At 39.3% G+C, this 14,388-nt stretch overlaps 1 protein-coding gene across 1 annotated transcript; it reads right to left on the bottom strand.

Moving 5' to 3' along the window:
- Nucleotides 1-1,878: 1,878 nt before the first annotated feature.
- Nucleotides 1,879-2,814, bottom strand: LOC105996883 (olfactory receptor 11A1). Its single transcript, XM_013031123.1, has one exon. The coding sequence runs from the start codon at nucleotides 2,812-2,814 to the stop codon at nucleotides 1,879-1,881; it is 936 nt and encodes a 311-aa protein (XP_012886577.1).
- Between the last annotated feature and the right edge of the window lie 11,574 nt (nucleotides 2,815-14,388).

Below are 14,388 nucleotides of genomic sequence, written 5' to 3'. Positions count from 1 at the left end.
GAGGCAACAGTGCTTGATAAGAAATGTACTCATTATCTTGCCCATGTAATTGTAACCCCTCTGTATAGTATTTTCACAATAAAAAAATAAAATTTTTCAAAAAAGAACTATAACAACCAAGCACTATGTGTTTTATGATGTAATTAAATTGTTTAAAAAAATCTAATCAGGCATATATTTGCCCTAAAAAAAATCCAATTGTGATTCTATTTCTCTATTTTGATAGATGATAGATAGAATGATAGAGACAGACAGATAGATAGAGGACATATAATAGGTACCCATTTAAAAAGAGGATTCATTCAACTTTCAGGAAGCCAATGCAGAAGAACTGAAGCCAAGGTGGAATACACAGTGTGTTCCAGGCCAGCCTGGGCTACATAGTAATACCTTGTCTCAAATAAACCAATTTAATTAAATAATTAATTTATAGTAATCTACTGTGCTATTCTCTCTACTTTTTTGGGGGGGGGGTCCAGTCGTGGGGCCTGAACTCTGGGCCTGGGCGCTGTCCCTCAGCTCTTCAGCTCAAGGCTAAGCACTCTACCCCTTAAGCCACAATGCCATTTCCAGCTCTTTTTTTTTTTCCGCTTATGTAGTGCTGAGGAATCGAACCCAGGGCCTCAAGCACGCAAGGCTAGTACTCTACCACTCAGCCACCTGCCCAGCCCTCTCTACTTTTTTATATTTCTATTTTTTCTGCAATAAAAAATCAAAACAATAAATTCACTTCAGATTTTCTACAATAAATTTTCAAAAAAATATATAAGAAAAGTGAATGTACTTCCAAAGTTTTCAAAATATACTTATTCTTAGCCTAGCAATTTATATCCTAAAAATGTGTTATAGAAAAACATGAATGCACACAATGTTGAAGTTGTTCATAGTCATGTGTCAGTGCCTTCTGCCTGTAATCCTAGCTACTAAGGAGGCTAAATCTGAGGATCGTGGTTTGAACCCAACTCAGGCAGACAAATCCTAAAGGCTTATCTCCAATTAACTAGCAAAAAGCCAGACTGAGGTTCAAGTGTCAGCCATGAACAAAAAGAGAGAGAGAGAGACAAGCAAGGGTATGAGGCCAAGTTCAAGCCCTGGCATCATGATACACACATACACACACACACACACACACACACACACACACAGAGCTTTGGCAAAGTAGGTTACAAACTAGATTACAAACTGGATAGATGATAGATTGATAGATGAATACATTATGAAATGCCATAAATAATAATATAAGCAATACTTCTACATTTGTTTCAATATTATTGTTTATTTTATTATTATTACTGTACATCTATTATGGGGCACACTATGATAATTAAATACACCTATTAGTATATGGTGGTCAATTTCAGCATTAATATTTATGACATATACAATACAGAAATAAGAGAATTTTAAATAACTTTCTAACTAGCACTTGAAAATAATTGCTCTGCTTTTTTAAACTGTGCTTATAATGGCAGAAGAGCTCAAGTATAGACCAACGGGGAAAAAACGCAAAGTTAGCTGGACACCAGTGGCTCATGCCTGTAATCCTAGCAACTTAGGAGGTTGAGATCTGAGAATCACAGTTCAAAGCCAGCCCTGGCAGGAAAGTAAATGAGACTCTTATATCCATTTAACCTCCAAAAAGCTAGACATGGAGCTGTGGCTCAGATGGTAGAGCAGTAGCCATGAGCATAAAAGTTTAGAGACAGTGGCCAAAGCTAGAGTTCAAGCCCTAGGATACACACACACACACACACACACACACGCACGTGCAAAGAGAAAATAACAAAGTTATTCATTTTCACCCAATCCTGGGAGAGTTCCTGATCAAAATGTCCCAAGTCCATACTAAAATCTTCACTTCCCTCCTTTCATCACACTTCAATTGCTTTTAAGGCAGAGGAGCTTCCGTAGTGCTTGATGAACCTCTTTGTTCCTTAACGTGTAAATCACAGGATTAAAGATGGGGGTGACCACCGTGTAGAGCAGGGCAAAGACCTTGGAGAGGAGCTGGGAGTGGACAGCAGAGGGTGCCATGTATAAAACCATGAGAGTTCCGTAGAATGTGGCCACGACGGCAAGGTGGGAGGAGCATGTAGAGAAAGCCTTCCTCCTGCTGGCCCCGGTAGGAATTCTCAGCACAGTCACCACAATCTGAGCATAAGATGTCAGAATTAGTCCAAAGGGAACTGTTAGAAAGATGACAGAAAGGACAAATGTTGTTACCTGGGCCACTCTGGGATCTGAACAAGCGAGGCCCACCAAAGGCATAAAGTCACAGTAAAAGTGGTCAATGTAGTTGGGACCACAGAATCTCAGCTGGGTCATCAGAACCACGATCAGTCCATCTACTATAAAACCAGACAGCCAGGATGTGATCACCAGCCCCAAGCACCATTTAGGCCCCATCAGAAATGGGTAGCGGAGTGGGTGGCATATTGCCAGGTAGCGATCATATGCCATCACAGCCAACAGAAAGCATTCCCCAGTAGCTAGAGAGCCAAAGATAAAGAACTGGAGCAAGCAACCAGCCAAAGAAATAGCTGCCTCCCCCAGGAAGCCCTCCAGCATTTTTGGCACCACGGTAGAGGTGTACAAGATCTCCAGGAAAGACAGATTCACCAGAAAGAAATACATGGGTGTGTGAAGCCTCGGAGAGCTGACCACAACCACAATAATCAGCATATTTCCAATAATGATGGAAGCATAGACACCAGTGAACACAATAAAGAAAAGGAGATGGAGTTCAGGAATGTCATGGAAGCCAAGGAGGATAAATTTGGTAATGGTCCCGTTTCCTGTGAAGACACTTTCCATATGGGTCATCCAAGGTTTGCTTGCTAGTAATTGAAGAGGTTTTAACGTGCCTCTAAATCTTCAATTGCAAGCCTAAAATCAATAGGGATAAAGTGAAGCAGAGAAAAGTGAGTCTAAAAAATGAGAATCGCTTAAGCAATTCCTCCTCTGTCCTCCATAGAGACTGCCACCCAGATTTCTCATCTTACCCACCTTTATTGTGCATATCGGAAGAGTTTAACCGAATTCACAATTTTCACCTTTGAAACCCTTTAGCCTACCTACCACTTCGATCATATAATGTATTCTAGCATCCTCATCCCCATTTTCAACTCCTTTGCCCACTGTTGCTATACAAATCATCAAAAACCGACTATATGTTCCACTTCTTCCTTGACTAATGGAGGCCCTTATCTCTTGAGCAACCATATCTTGTGTCTTGTATAAAGAAGATATTACATTAGTTTCTGTGGATATCAGGTCATATAGAACCAGGTCATCATTTTAATAAGCCTACAGTCTTGCACAATGAATGTATAGATCAACAGATAATTGTAATGTGCTGAAAGCTGATTAATTCAATCTGGACAAAATAATTGGGAGAAGAAGCAATGCTAGGAAACCTTACCATTGTGATGGAAAAAAATGAAAGAATCAAAAAGGGGGTGAAGGCATTTCAGGTAATAAAAAAGTAGATACTGGGCTGGGAAGGTGGCTCAGTGGTAGAGTGCTTGCCTTGCATGCATGAGGCCCTGGGTTCGATTCTTCAGCACCACATAAGCAAAAAGAAAAAAGCCGGAAGTGGTGCTGTGGCTCAAGTGGTAGAGCGCTAGCCTTGAGCTGAAGAGCTGAGGGACAGCACCCAGAGTTAAGGCCCCTCAACCGGACCCAAAAAAAAAACAAAGTAGATACTAAGGCAAGAAGCAAGATAAACTATAAGAAAAAAAGAGGATAAGTAGCTTGGGGTAATTTTTTAATCCATCTCTGAAGAGGCATTAGAATGTAGGTGAATAATGAGAGAAAGGAAAGCTAGTATGAGTGCATGAGGCCTTCTCCTGTCATAAGCAGGATCTGAAGCTTTATTTTGGGCATACACCTGATGGTTTTTCAACAGTTCAGTGGTGGGTTCCACCTTGGATCTGATAGTATTATGAAGGCTTGATCCAAGACAGCCAGAATGAAAGAACAGATGGCCCCACTCTGCCGATGCTGGTGCATAAATGCATGCTGCCTGGGGTGGTTTTTTCCATTATTTTATTCTAAGCAGTTTCTCTTTTCCAAAAGATTATGAGTTCATTTAGCATGGGAACTAAATTTTTATATCTACTTTGGTATCTGACAAAGTCTTATGCCAGCCTTGAGTAAAAAAGAAAAAACAAAGGAGGAGGCAACAATGCTTGATAAGAAATGTACTCACTATTTTGCCCATGTAATTGTAACCCCTCTGTATGGTATTTTCACAATAATAAAAAAAAAGAAAACAGAAAAAACAACAACTACAAACCAAGAGAGCAAGACCCTGAATTCAAGCCCTAGTACCAGAATTTTTTTTAAAAGATGAAATCACAAATACCAATAACTTTATATTTAAGACTTCCTCTCCTCTAACTTAAACCCACGTGATTGATCAGAGAGGGGTTCTCTACTTTATAGACCATAAAGTCTGACAGATTCAGTAACCATTCTTCTTCTCTAGAAACTTTTCATTCCTTTACCATCTTCTCCCATCTACATTATTTTGTGATGTGAACTTAGCAGTCCTTCTTGAACACTAAGATTATTGTATATAGTTCAAACTCATCCTGTGGTTTGAACTCTTTCAATGGCACCAAGCCCAGGGCAGAGGTATGTACAGAATCAAGGCTCAATGAGCTGCAGCAATGGACCACCTCCACCACCCTGGAATTCAATACATCATTAGCTCATACTGATCCTTAGGAATGTATCTCTATAGGAAGCCAGGATTTGCCTTTTGGGGGGGGGGGATCTGGCTTGAACTCTGGGCTTGGGTGCTATCCCTCAGCTCTTCAGCTCAAGGAGAGCACTCTACCACTTGAGCCATAGCACCACGTCCAATTTTCTCATGGTTTATTGGAGATAAGAGTCTCACAGACTTTCCTGCCTGGGCTGGCTTTGAACTTCTATCCTCAGATCTCAGCCTCTGAGTAGGTAGGATTACAAGCATGAGCCACTAGCGCCGGGCTAGGATTTGTTTTTTATGGCTTCCACCCAGTCAGGTTCTAGTATAAAAATTAAAGAGAAGTCCTTTTTGTGACAGACCTTCAGCCGATTGAAAAATGGAACAGGTGGGAGACAGGATAGGGTCATAAGGGCAAACATAAATTCCATGGTTTTGCTGTGCATCTGGCATGTTTTCATTCTGGACATGATCCACTGCATGGCTTTATTCAAAGAAATACTTATCAGCCTTCTCCTTTCAACCATTCTGGGAAATCACTCTCAAGGAATGCAGAATGAATTCAAGCACAAGTCAAGGAAACAAAAGAAAAGAAGTTCCATCAGCTTCTAAATACGTAAGCATTTCTTCTTTCCTCCTGAGTAACAATCTTTAGGACATTAAAAGAGGGCAGTGCTTGCAAATCCCATCTCACTCTCCCACAATCAAGTATAGAAAGAAAAGAGACAATTACAAAATCCCCAGGTACTTACCTTTGGTGTGCTAAACAATGCCAATTTTTCCAGAGAAACTAGAAAAATAACAGTTTAGGCATGTACCAAAGCAAAGACTGAAATATAAATATTATGGTAGGCTTAGGATATAAAGCTATTTTTTTTCAAATGAGACCAAAGTGATATAATCTCTGTGTACAAGTGTTATTTATATGGCCTCAAACTAAAGAAAACTTCCTCTCACCAAAATTAGATTTCTAATTTGTGTGTGTGTGTTCACAATGGAATAGAAAGGTGAGTTATTCATTTCATAATCAGACTCATTTTTAATCTGTTCTAGATATGACTTCCATCTATGAAAGAAAATATAGAGAGAGTTATTTGCACACATACACAAACATGTGAACTAAAATATGATATATGCAGGGGAGGATTCCTATAGTGTAATTCCTCTGAACAACTAACGTACAGTTTAACAAAATGATTACCAGAAAGCTGGATATGATTTGTCAAGAGAGGAGGAGAAGTCAATGAGAAGGGCAAGCAAATGAAGAGAGGAAGACTGGGTAAATGTAGTCATGACATTCAGTGTAGAAATGTGAAAATGGAGCTCAATAAAAGAGGATGAGTGGAGTTGGGAGAGATGGGGGAGAAAGATGAAAGGGGTAACACTGACCAAGATACATTGTACTCACCAACTGACATGTTGAATTGAAACCCTTTTACACAACTACTTACAGATAATAAAGAATATAATAATAATAATTTTTTTGGGTCCGGTTGTGGGTCCTGAACTCTGGGCCTGGGCGCTGTCCCTCAGCTCTTCAGCTCAAGGCTAGCACTCTACCACTTGAGTCACAGCGCCACTTCTGGCTTTTTTCTTATGTGGTGCTGAGGAATCGAACCCAGGGCCTCTTGCATGCAAGGCAAGCGCTCTACCACTGAGCCACCTTCCCAGCCCTAATATTTTTTAAAGTTCTCCTATGAAATCTATCTTTATGTAAGAAAAGTCATCCTCGATTTTCAGAACACCGTTATCCACAAATCTATTGTTCAAAGAGTGAGGGAAAGAAGAAGTCAAAGAGAATGGGATATAAAGACTTTTTAAAATAGGGAGGCAGGCACCTGTGGTTCATGTAATCCTAGCTACCCAGGACTCTGAGATCTGAGGATCATGGTTCAAAGCCAGCCCAGGCAGGAAAGTCTATGAGACTCTTATTTCCGTGGCACTGTGGCTCAAAGTGGTAGAGCGCTAACCTTGAGCAAAAACAGTTCAGGGACAGCACTCAAGCCCTGAGTTCAAGCCCAAGGATTAGCACCAAAAAGGCAGGGACCAGGGAAGAAAGACATTGTAACTGCAGGTGGATGATAGATATTCTTCTCCTAAGAACAGTGAGGCATCTTAGAACAGTGGAAGTTCGCTAAATTTAGAGTTGCAAAACTCCAAGGAGATAAGCTAATTTTGAAGTTGGAAAACTAAAAAAAAAAAAAAATGCAGGAAGAGTTTGAAAATAAGCTGAATTTAACCATACTAACTTATAGTACGAAGTACCTACCTATTATCTGAAGACTGCCTAATCATAGGTAATGCTAAGAAAAAGCTGCAGCTCTTATTCAGCCCAGACTCTTTTTTTTTTTTTGGTGGTGGGGGGAAGGTTTGGTCGTGGGGCCTGAACTCTGGGCCTGGGCACTGTCCCTCAGCTCTTCAGCTCAAGGCTAGCGCTCTACCACTTGAGCCACAGCGCCACTTCTGGCTTTTTTCTTTTTGCTTATGTGATGCTGAGGGATCAAACCCAGGGCCTCATGCATGCAAGGCAAGCGCTCTGCCACTGAGCCATCTTCCCAGCCTCAGCCCAGACTCTTAAAGAGGCATATACCAAACTCTTAAGTTTTAATTCATCTTTAGGAAATTTTTTAAATGGTATTCATATGTACTTCAATGTCTGCTGAACATCTTCTTATAAAACACATTATAAAAACAAGCAGTAAATAAATTTAACTTAGTTTGATCATTTTTAAAGCTGTAGCAAATACTACATAAGAAAACTGAAGATGTATATTAAAAGCTTTTGTAAAACAAAAAATACAAAAAAGTGAGATTTTTTAAGCATATCTTGACTTTTCTAAACCATAAGAAAAAAGTACAGATGTCAAGATGAAAAAGCTGATGTCAGAATGACCTCACACTATTAGGGGTATAGCCCAGTGGTTAGCGAATCCACCCAACATGCATAAGACCCTGGTTCATTTCCTCACCAGTCCTGAGAGTGTCCATAACATACAACTAACACTTGGAGAACATGGATATCTATTTTCCCCCATCTCTAAGAGAGAGAAAAGAAAGGAGATAATCTGTTGTCTACAGCATGAACAATTGGAAAGTATCCTTTAAATGCTCAATTTGAAGGAAACAGAAAGACTATGATGGTGGGGGATTTTTTTTTTTAAGGAAGACCATGGGATTTTCTGAAATCTTTCTTTAAAAGAGACATTTGGAGTCTCACTGAAACCTGTTACTCATCAGAGGAGGAAGGACTATAAAGACCAACCTTTGAGCTTTTGTTAAGGATCTATGAACAATGCTATAAATAGTTATAGGAAAGAATTCAACATACCTGACATAGCCCTGTTCTCTAATGTGTTACGATTTGCTGCAGGTTCAGAATGGTGGAATTTCCTACCTCCTGCTCCCTCCTTTTGGAGATTCGATCTGAAATAATACAGAATATTAACTAGAAATATTACCCTTTCCACCCTCTGCTCCTGAGCCATTCTCTCCTCAGCCTCCAACCCCCTTTTTTCCCTAGCTCTCAAACTATTCTGCCATTTCATTCTAAGTCCTTCCTTTTATTTCAAGGAAGGTCTGACTGTTGCCAAGAAGGAAGAGGCCCTTGAGAACCAATTATAGCTTTGCAGTAAAATAATCTTAAGTGAACAAGACACAGCAATACCCTGAGACATTTGTCTCTTTTTTTTTAGAAAGGTTCCTGAACAGTTAGCTCGACCAAAAAGGGAACAGATACAAAGAGCCTATGAAGATCCTCCTTTCCATTCCCTAAAAATCAAATTCTCTCTCTACTTCACCAGACATCTCATCCCCAAATTCCATCTCTATGTTATGGCATAGGAAGAACCAAGAGACTCCCAGTGATGTCCCTCCACAACACATAACTCTCCATCAAACTCAACTGTGATTCGCAACATCTCTAAACCTCACACCACCTCCCTTTACCCAATTCTCAATTCTCATTTCCTCCATCTACAACCTCCACGCCCTCTCAGCACCTCAGGCATCTGTGGCCTTTCCATAAGAATGTTTCATCCCGATCATCAAAGCCTGGCCAGTGCAGAGCCTGTTTGAAGGAAGGAGGAGAAAGCTAGCCTGATGGCATACTCAGGAAGTAGAGTCAAATAGCTATGTGGTGTCTCAGTACTCTCTACGTTCTTCTGTCTCATAGCTTTCTCTCTCCTTGTTTCTTTGAATCTTCCACAAAAAAAAAAAAAATCAGGCTGTTCTATTTCTCTGTCCTCACCAGAAGTACATTCAAAGCATTTCTTTGTCATTTGTCATACTTAGACCCTCACTCAGTCTCACTCTCTCCCTGAACAACAGACTGACAGAAAAAAAAAACACAATTATTGAGAATAATGTAGGTCTACTATCTATATCCCATAGTGAATTCCACCCAGCTTTATTTTTGCCTCCTTATAAATCATTTATTCCTCCAATTACAGCATTAAAGGTTGCATAAAATGACATGCATTTTGCAAACAGAAGTAATGGAAATGACAGTAATTTTTAACTATCTTGAGCTATTATAATTTCACTGACAAATTAAAAGTTGTGGAGGTTTGTAGTGTATAACTATGTGCACAGTGTGGAATGAATAGATCAAACTCATTTAGATATATGTTACTTCACATGATTATCTCCACCACCATACTACATGTCATTTTTGGAGAACACTTAAAATCCACTCTTCTAATAATGTCCAAATACCTAATACATTGTCATCGATGATGGTCAACTTGTCGTTCATTAAATCTCATGTCTCCTAAAACTTTCATATCCTCCTACCAATTTACTCCTGGCCCCCAGATGCTGGTAAATGTCTGTGCAAGTTCCTTGCCCCTTTTCCTTACTACTAATTTGTCATATTTACTTTCTTGCTATTGATTTGAGTTCCTTATATATTTTGTAGATCAACCCCTCCTCATGTATGGACCTTACAAGTATTTCCCTTCAATTCTTATATGTCTGTTCACTCTATGAATTGTTTCTCTTTTTTCTTTTCTTTTCTTTTTCTTCTTTTTTTTTTTACCAGTCAGTCCTGGGGCTTGAACTCTGGGCCTGGGCACTGTCCCTGAGCTACTTTTGTTCAAGGCAAATGCTCTACCACTTGAGCCATAGCATCACTTCCAGCTTTGAGTAGTTTATTGGAGATAAACCTCTTGTGGAATTTCCTGTCCAGGCTGGCATTGAATGGCAAACAGACATGAGCCACCAGAGCCTGGCAATGAATTGTTTCTTTTGCTCTACTGAAGCTTGTTAATTTGATTTAGTCACATCTTTTCACGCAAATAGATTCACAATATATATATGATACCATCAAATATCTTCTTTCATTAGAGATAGATAACAGATAGATAGATGATAGATTTATAACATAATTGTTCCTATAATGTAGTAAATACAGATTTTCCTATATTTAAGTTTTTCATAAAGCTATTTATAGTATATGATTTTTATAAATGGTATCATAAAGTTGTAAGAATTATTTTTTGATTCTTCCTTTGTATGTCTTTTCCTTCCATACATTATTCCTAGTCACATATAAAGCCTGACGTTAAAACCTCCCCACAAATCTAGATGCTAGATGCCTGTAATCCTATAATCCTCCTGTAATCAGGGGGCTGAGGTCTGAGGATTATGGTTCAAAGCCAGCCTAGGCAGAAAAGTCCATGAGACTCTTATCTCCAATTAGCCACAAAAAAATAGCTGAAAGTGGAGCTGTGGCTCAAGTGTTAGAACATTAACTTTCAGCACAAAAAAAGCTCATGGACAGTGCCCAGGCCCTGAATCCAAGTCCCCGGTTCTGCAGGAAAAAGAAATTGCATATAAATCCTCTTCATGTAACCCATACTCAGAATCAGTTGAATACCTTCTGTACTTTTCTCCATAAGAAAAAACGAATTTATAAATATATCCTCACACACATATACAGTTGCTGCTGTGTTGCTTTAATATCTGATTTGAATCTATAATATGAATATATAATATTGGACTCATCCATTTCTCTAAGACTACACATTTAGTTTATCTTTGTATTAAATTACAAATGATAGTGTAATAGCATTCTGTACTATACTTTTATCTAATAATCTCTCATTTTCCACAGATAAGTTTCTAGTATGACTCATGGCTCAAAGTATATACCCTGTTACAATTTTAATAAATATTTCCAAATCAATTTCCATAAAAAATAAATCACTATTCAGGCACTGGTGGCTCATGCCTGTCATCCTAGCTACTCAGAAGGCTGAGATCTAAGGATCACAGTTCAAAGTCAGCTTGGGCAGGAAAGTCTGTGAGACTCTTATCTCCAATTCATCACCAGAAAATGAAGTCAAGCTGTGGGTCAAAGTGGTAGAGCACTAGCCTTAAACAAAAAAAGTCAGGGGGGCTGGGAAGGTGGCTCAGTGGTAGAGCACTTGCCTTGCATGCATGAGGCCCTGGGTTCGATTCCTTAGCACCACATAAGCAAAAAGCAAAAAGCTGGAAGTGGTACTGTGGCTCAAGTGGTAGAGCACTAGCCTTGAGCTGAAGAGCTAAGGGACAGCACCCAGGCCCAGAGTTCAGGCCACACGACCGGACCCAAAAAAAAAAAAAAAGGTCAGGGACAGCAACTAGACCCTGAGTTCGAGCCTCATTACTGACAATCAATCAATCAACACCTAGACTTTTCATGGGCATCAGCTTTTAATACAGTTTTAAATTTGCTAATATGCAAATGTTTTAATGTCACTGTTTTAATATGTACATCTGACTTCATAATGGGGATCTGAACCTCCTCCTCCATTTGTTTTTTTGTTATTTACCTTTCCATATTTCTATCTATTTTTATTTGGATTGTCTTCCTTATTCAATGTAGGATTTCTTTTGGTATTAACTAAAATGTTTGGACAAAAATCCCTTGTCCATAAAGAATATAAACTCATTTAGAGAACCATATTTTTGCTGGGCACCAAAGACTTACATCTATAACCCTAGCTACTCAGTAGACTGGGATCTGGAGGATCACAATTAGAAGATATCCTGAGCAGAAAAGTCTGTGAGACTCCATCTCCAATTAACCAGAAAAATGCTGGACTGCAGGTGTAGCTCAAATGGTAAAGTACCAGCCATAAACAAGAAATTCAAGGAAGCACTAGACTGAATTTAAGCACCAACATCAGCATAAACAAAAACAAAAAAAAACGTTTTGAAATTTTTAGCATCTAGAACAGTTCTACACACTGGCAAGGCACATCAGGGCTTTTGACAAACAAATTCAGCCATGATTCCATCTTACCTCAAGAGAATATTTTATATTCTTCCTTTAATTTCATGCATTTTCTAATTTTGTTTCTCACCAATTTTGTGGTGAGTATAAGAGAACCTAATCTTAAATGAAGCAACGTGTACACAATCCAGACTGAAGGAAATTCAAGATATCTGGCCTCACTTTTATGATCTGAACATGGAGGAAGTCTAATCCATAAATAAAACTAACAGAAACACTTGTGGGAGAGGAATCAAGTTTACCTTGCGATGCCTATGACTACCAAAGCTTCTTGAAGCTGGGTGCCAGTGGCTCACACCTGTAATCCTAGCTGCTCAGGAGGCTGAGATCTAAGGATAGAGGTTCAAAGCCAGCCAGGGCAGGAAAATCCATGATAATTTTATCTCCAATTAACCACTGAAAAACTGGAAGTAGTGCTGTGGCTCAAAGTGGTAGAGTGCTAGCCTTGAGTGAAAAAGCTCAGAGACAGTACCTAGGTCCCAAGTTCAAGTCCCAGTACCAGCCCCCATCTCAAAAAAAGTTAGAAGAGTACTGTGAGCACTGTTAGGGATATAGAGAGGGAAATCCAGGACTCAGTAGAGAATATCAGAGAGGTACTCTAAGAGGTGAACATGTTCAAAATATATTATAGGCAAGTATGAAATTCCATAAAGGATCATTACTTCGTACAAATAATATGCACTATTAAGTAAACAAAGGAAATATCTTATGCTATTGATGTCTGTGTTGTTTATAGCTCTGAAACTAAGGGACAAACATAATAAACAAAGAGAATAGGGAGGTTTTTGTAAAAATGGAACACCACGTAGTAGATGTCTGAGGCAATTTCCATATACCACAGGGGTAGAAAGATTTCCTGTTTACTCTTACATCACTTCGGCTCAGCCCTGGGGGACAATCTTCTCTTGAGATTTTTATGTCTAGAGATTCATGTCTCACTAAAACTGAGACTTAATTTCAGAAAGACAAGGAGATATTTTTGAAGATGAAGAGTGCATATCACAATCACGGCGTGAACTATCATCTCATATGCTTTTCCACTTTATTAATTACTGCGAATGCAAAGCTCAGAGGCTGTCTTACTTGTGTGGTTCTGAACTGAAAACTAAATCGGGTAAGAGAATTAAAAATGGAAACAGATGAGGAAATCTGGTGTATTTTCTAATTTTTAACAAGTAATCTCATTGTTTAGAATTGAGAGCCAGTTTTCTGTCTTCTGGTGAACCCATCGTATTTGAGAGTTATGAAGACACGTTCATTTCTTTTTTATTTTTTTGTTGCCAATTCTCATCTCAGTTCAATGTGCCTGTTCCTCTAAATCTTCTCCAAAAGCGTGACCTATGACTCAAGAGGTAGAGTTTTAGCCTTAAAGCTCAGTCAGTACATTCTGAGTTCAGCTTCAAGACTGGCCAAAAAAAAAAAATTAAGTTTTCTGCCTTTCAGTAAACAGTACAAATGTAGTGGAGTATTAAGCCTTTTAGTCTCACTATATATCCTAGAGTAACCTCAATCTCAAGTCTTTCTGCCTCAGCTATCTGAGTGCTGGGATTATAGCTATGCCCCCACTACATCTGCTAAATACTACACTTTTAAAAATTAGTTTACAGCTGCTACTTCAATACTATGAATGACATTTAAAAATATACTTATTTAGGAGAGTGAATGGGAAGGTCCTGTCACAAGGTCCTGTTCACAGCCTGAAAATTTGCACTGAATCCCTCAAAAGAAAAAAAAAAAGGACACTGGTGGCTCACGCCTGTAATCCCAGCTACTCAGGAGGCTGACATCTGAGGATCACAGTTTGAAGCCAGCAAGAAAGTCTGTGAGACTCTTATCTCCAATTAACCACCAAAAAGCCAGAAGTAGAGCTATGGTTCAGTTGGTAGAGAGACAGCCTTAAGTAAAAGTGCTCAGAGCCAGTGCTTGAGGCCCTGAATTCAAGCCCCAGAACCAGAGGAAAAGGAAATTATCATGTAATACATTTTAAATGGTTGAATCACTGGTCATAACAGATATGTAAGGGCCAAACAGTCTATAAAAACTGTGGTGGATGGGCTGGGAAGGTGGCTCAGTGGTAGAGCACTTGCCTTGCATGCATGAAGCCCTGGGTTTAATTCTTCAGCACCACATAAGCAAAAAGCAAAAAACCGGAAGTGGCTCTGTGGCTCAAGTGGTACAGCGCTAGCCTTGAGCTGAAGAGCTGAGGGACAGTGCCCAGGCCCAGAGTTCAAGCCCCACGACCAGAACCCCCCGCAAAAAAAAAAAAAAAAACTGTGGTGGAATTGTGTAAAACATAGTATACTATCTTAGAGTATTTTTCTCTTGCCAAGAAAACCTGATGTGGAAAGATCAATTGATTCTCATTAGAGTGTTCTACAAATCACTGCTGTCTTCTTTTAAG

Source organism: Dipodomys ordii, unplaced genomic scaffold (assembly GCF_000151885.1).
Source record: "Dipodomys ordii isolate 6190 unplaced genomic scaffold, Dord_2.0 Scaffold138, whole genome shotgun sequence".
NCBI lineage: Eukaryota > Metazoa > Chordata > Mammalia > Rodentia > Heteromyidae > Dipodomys > Dipodomys ordii.
This window is presented reverse-complemented; position numbering and strand designations above follow the sequence as displayed.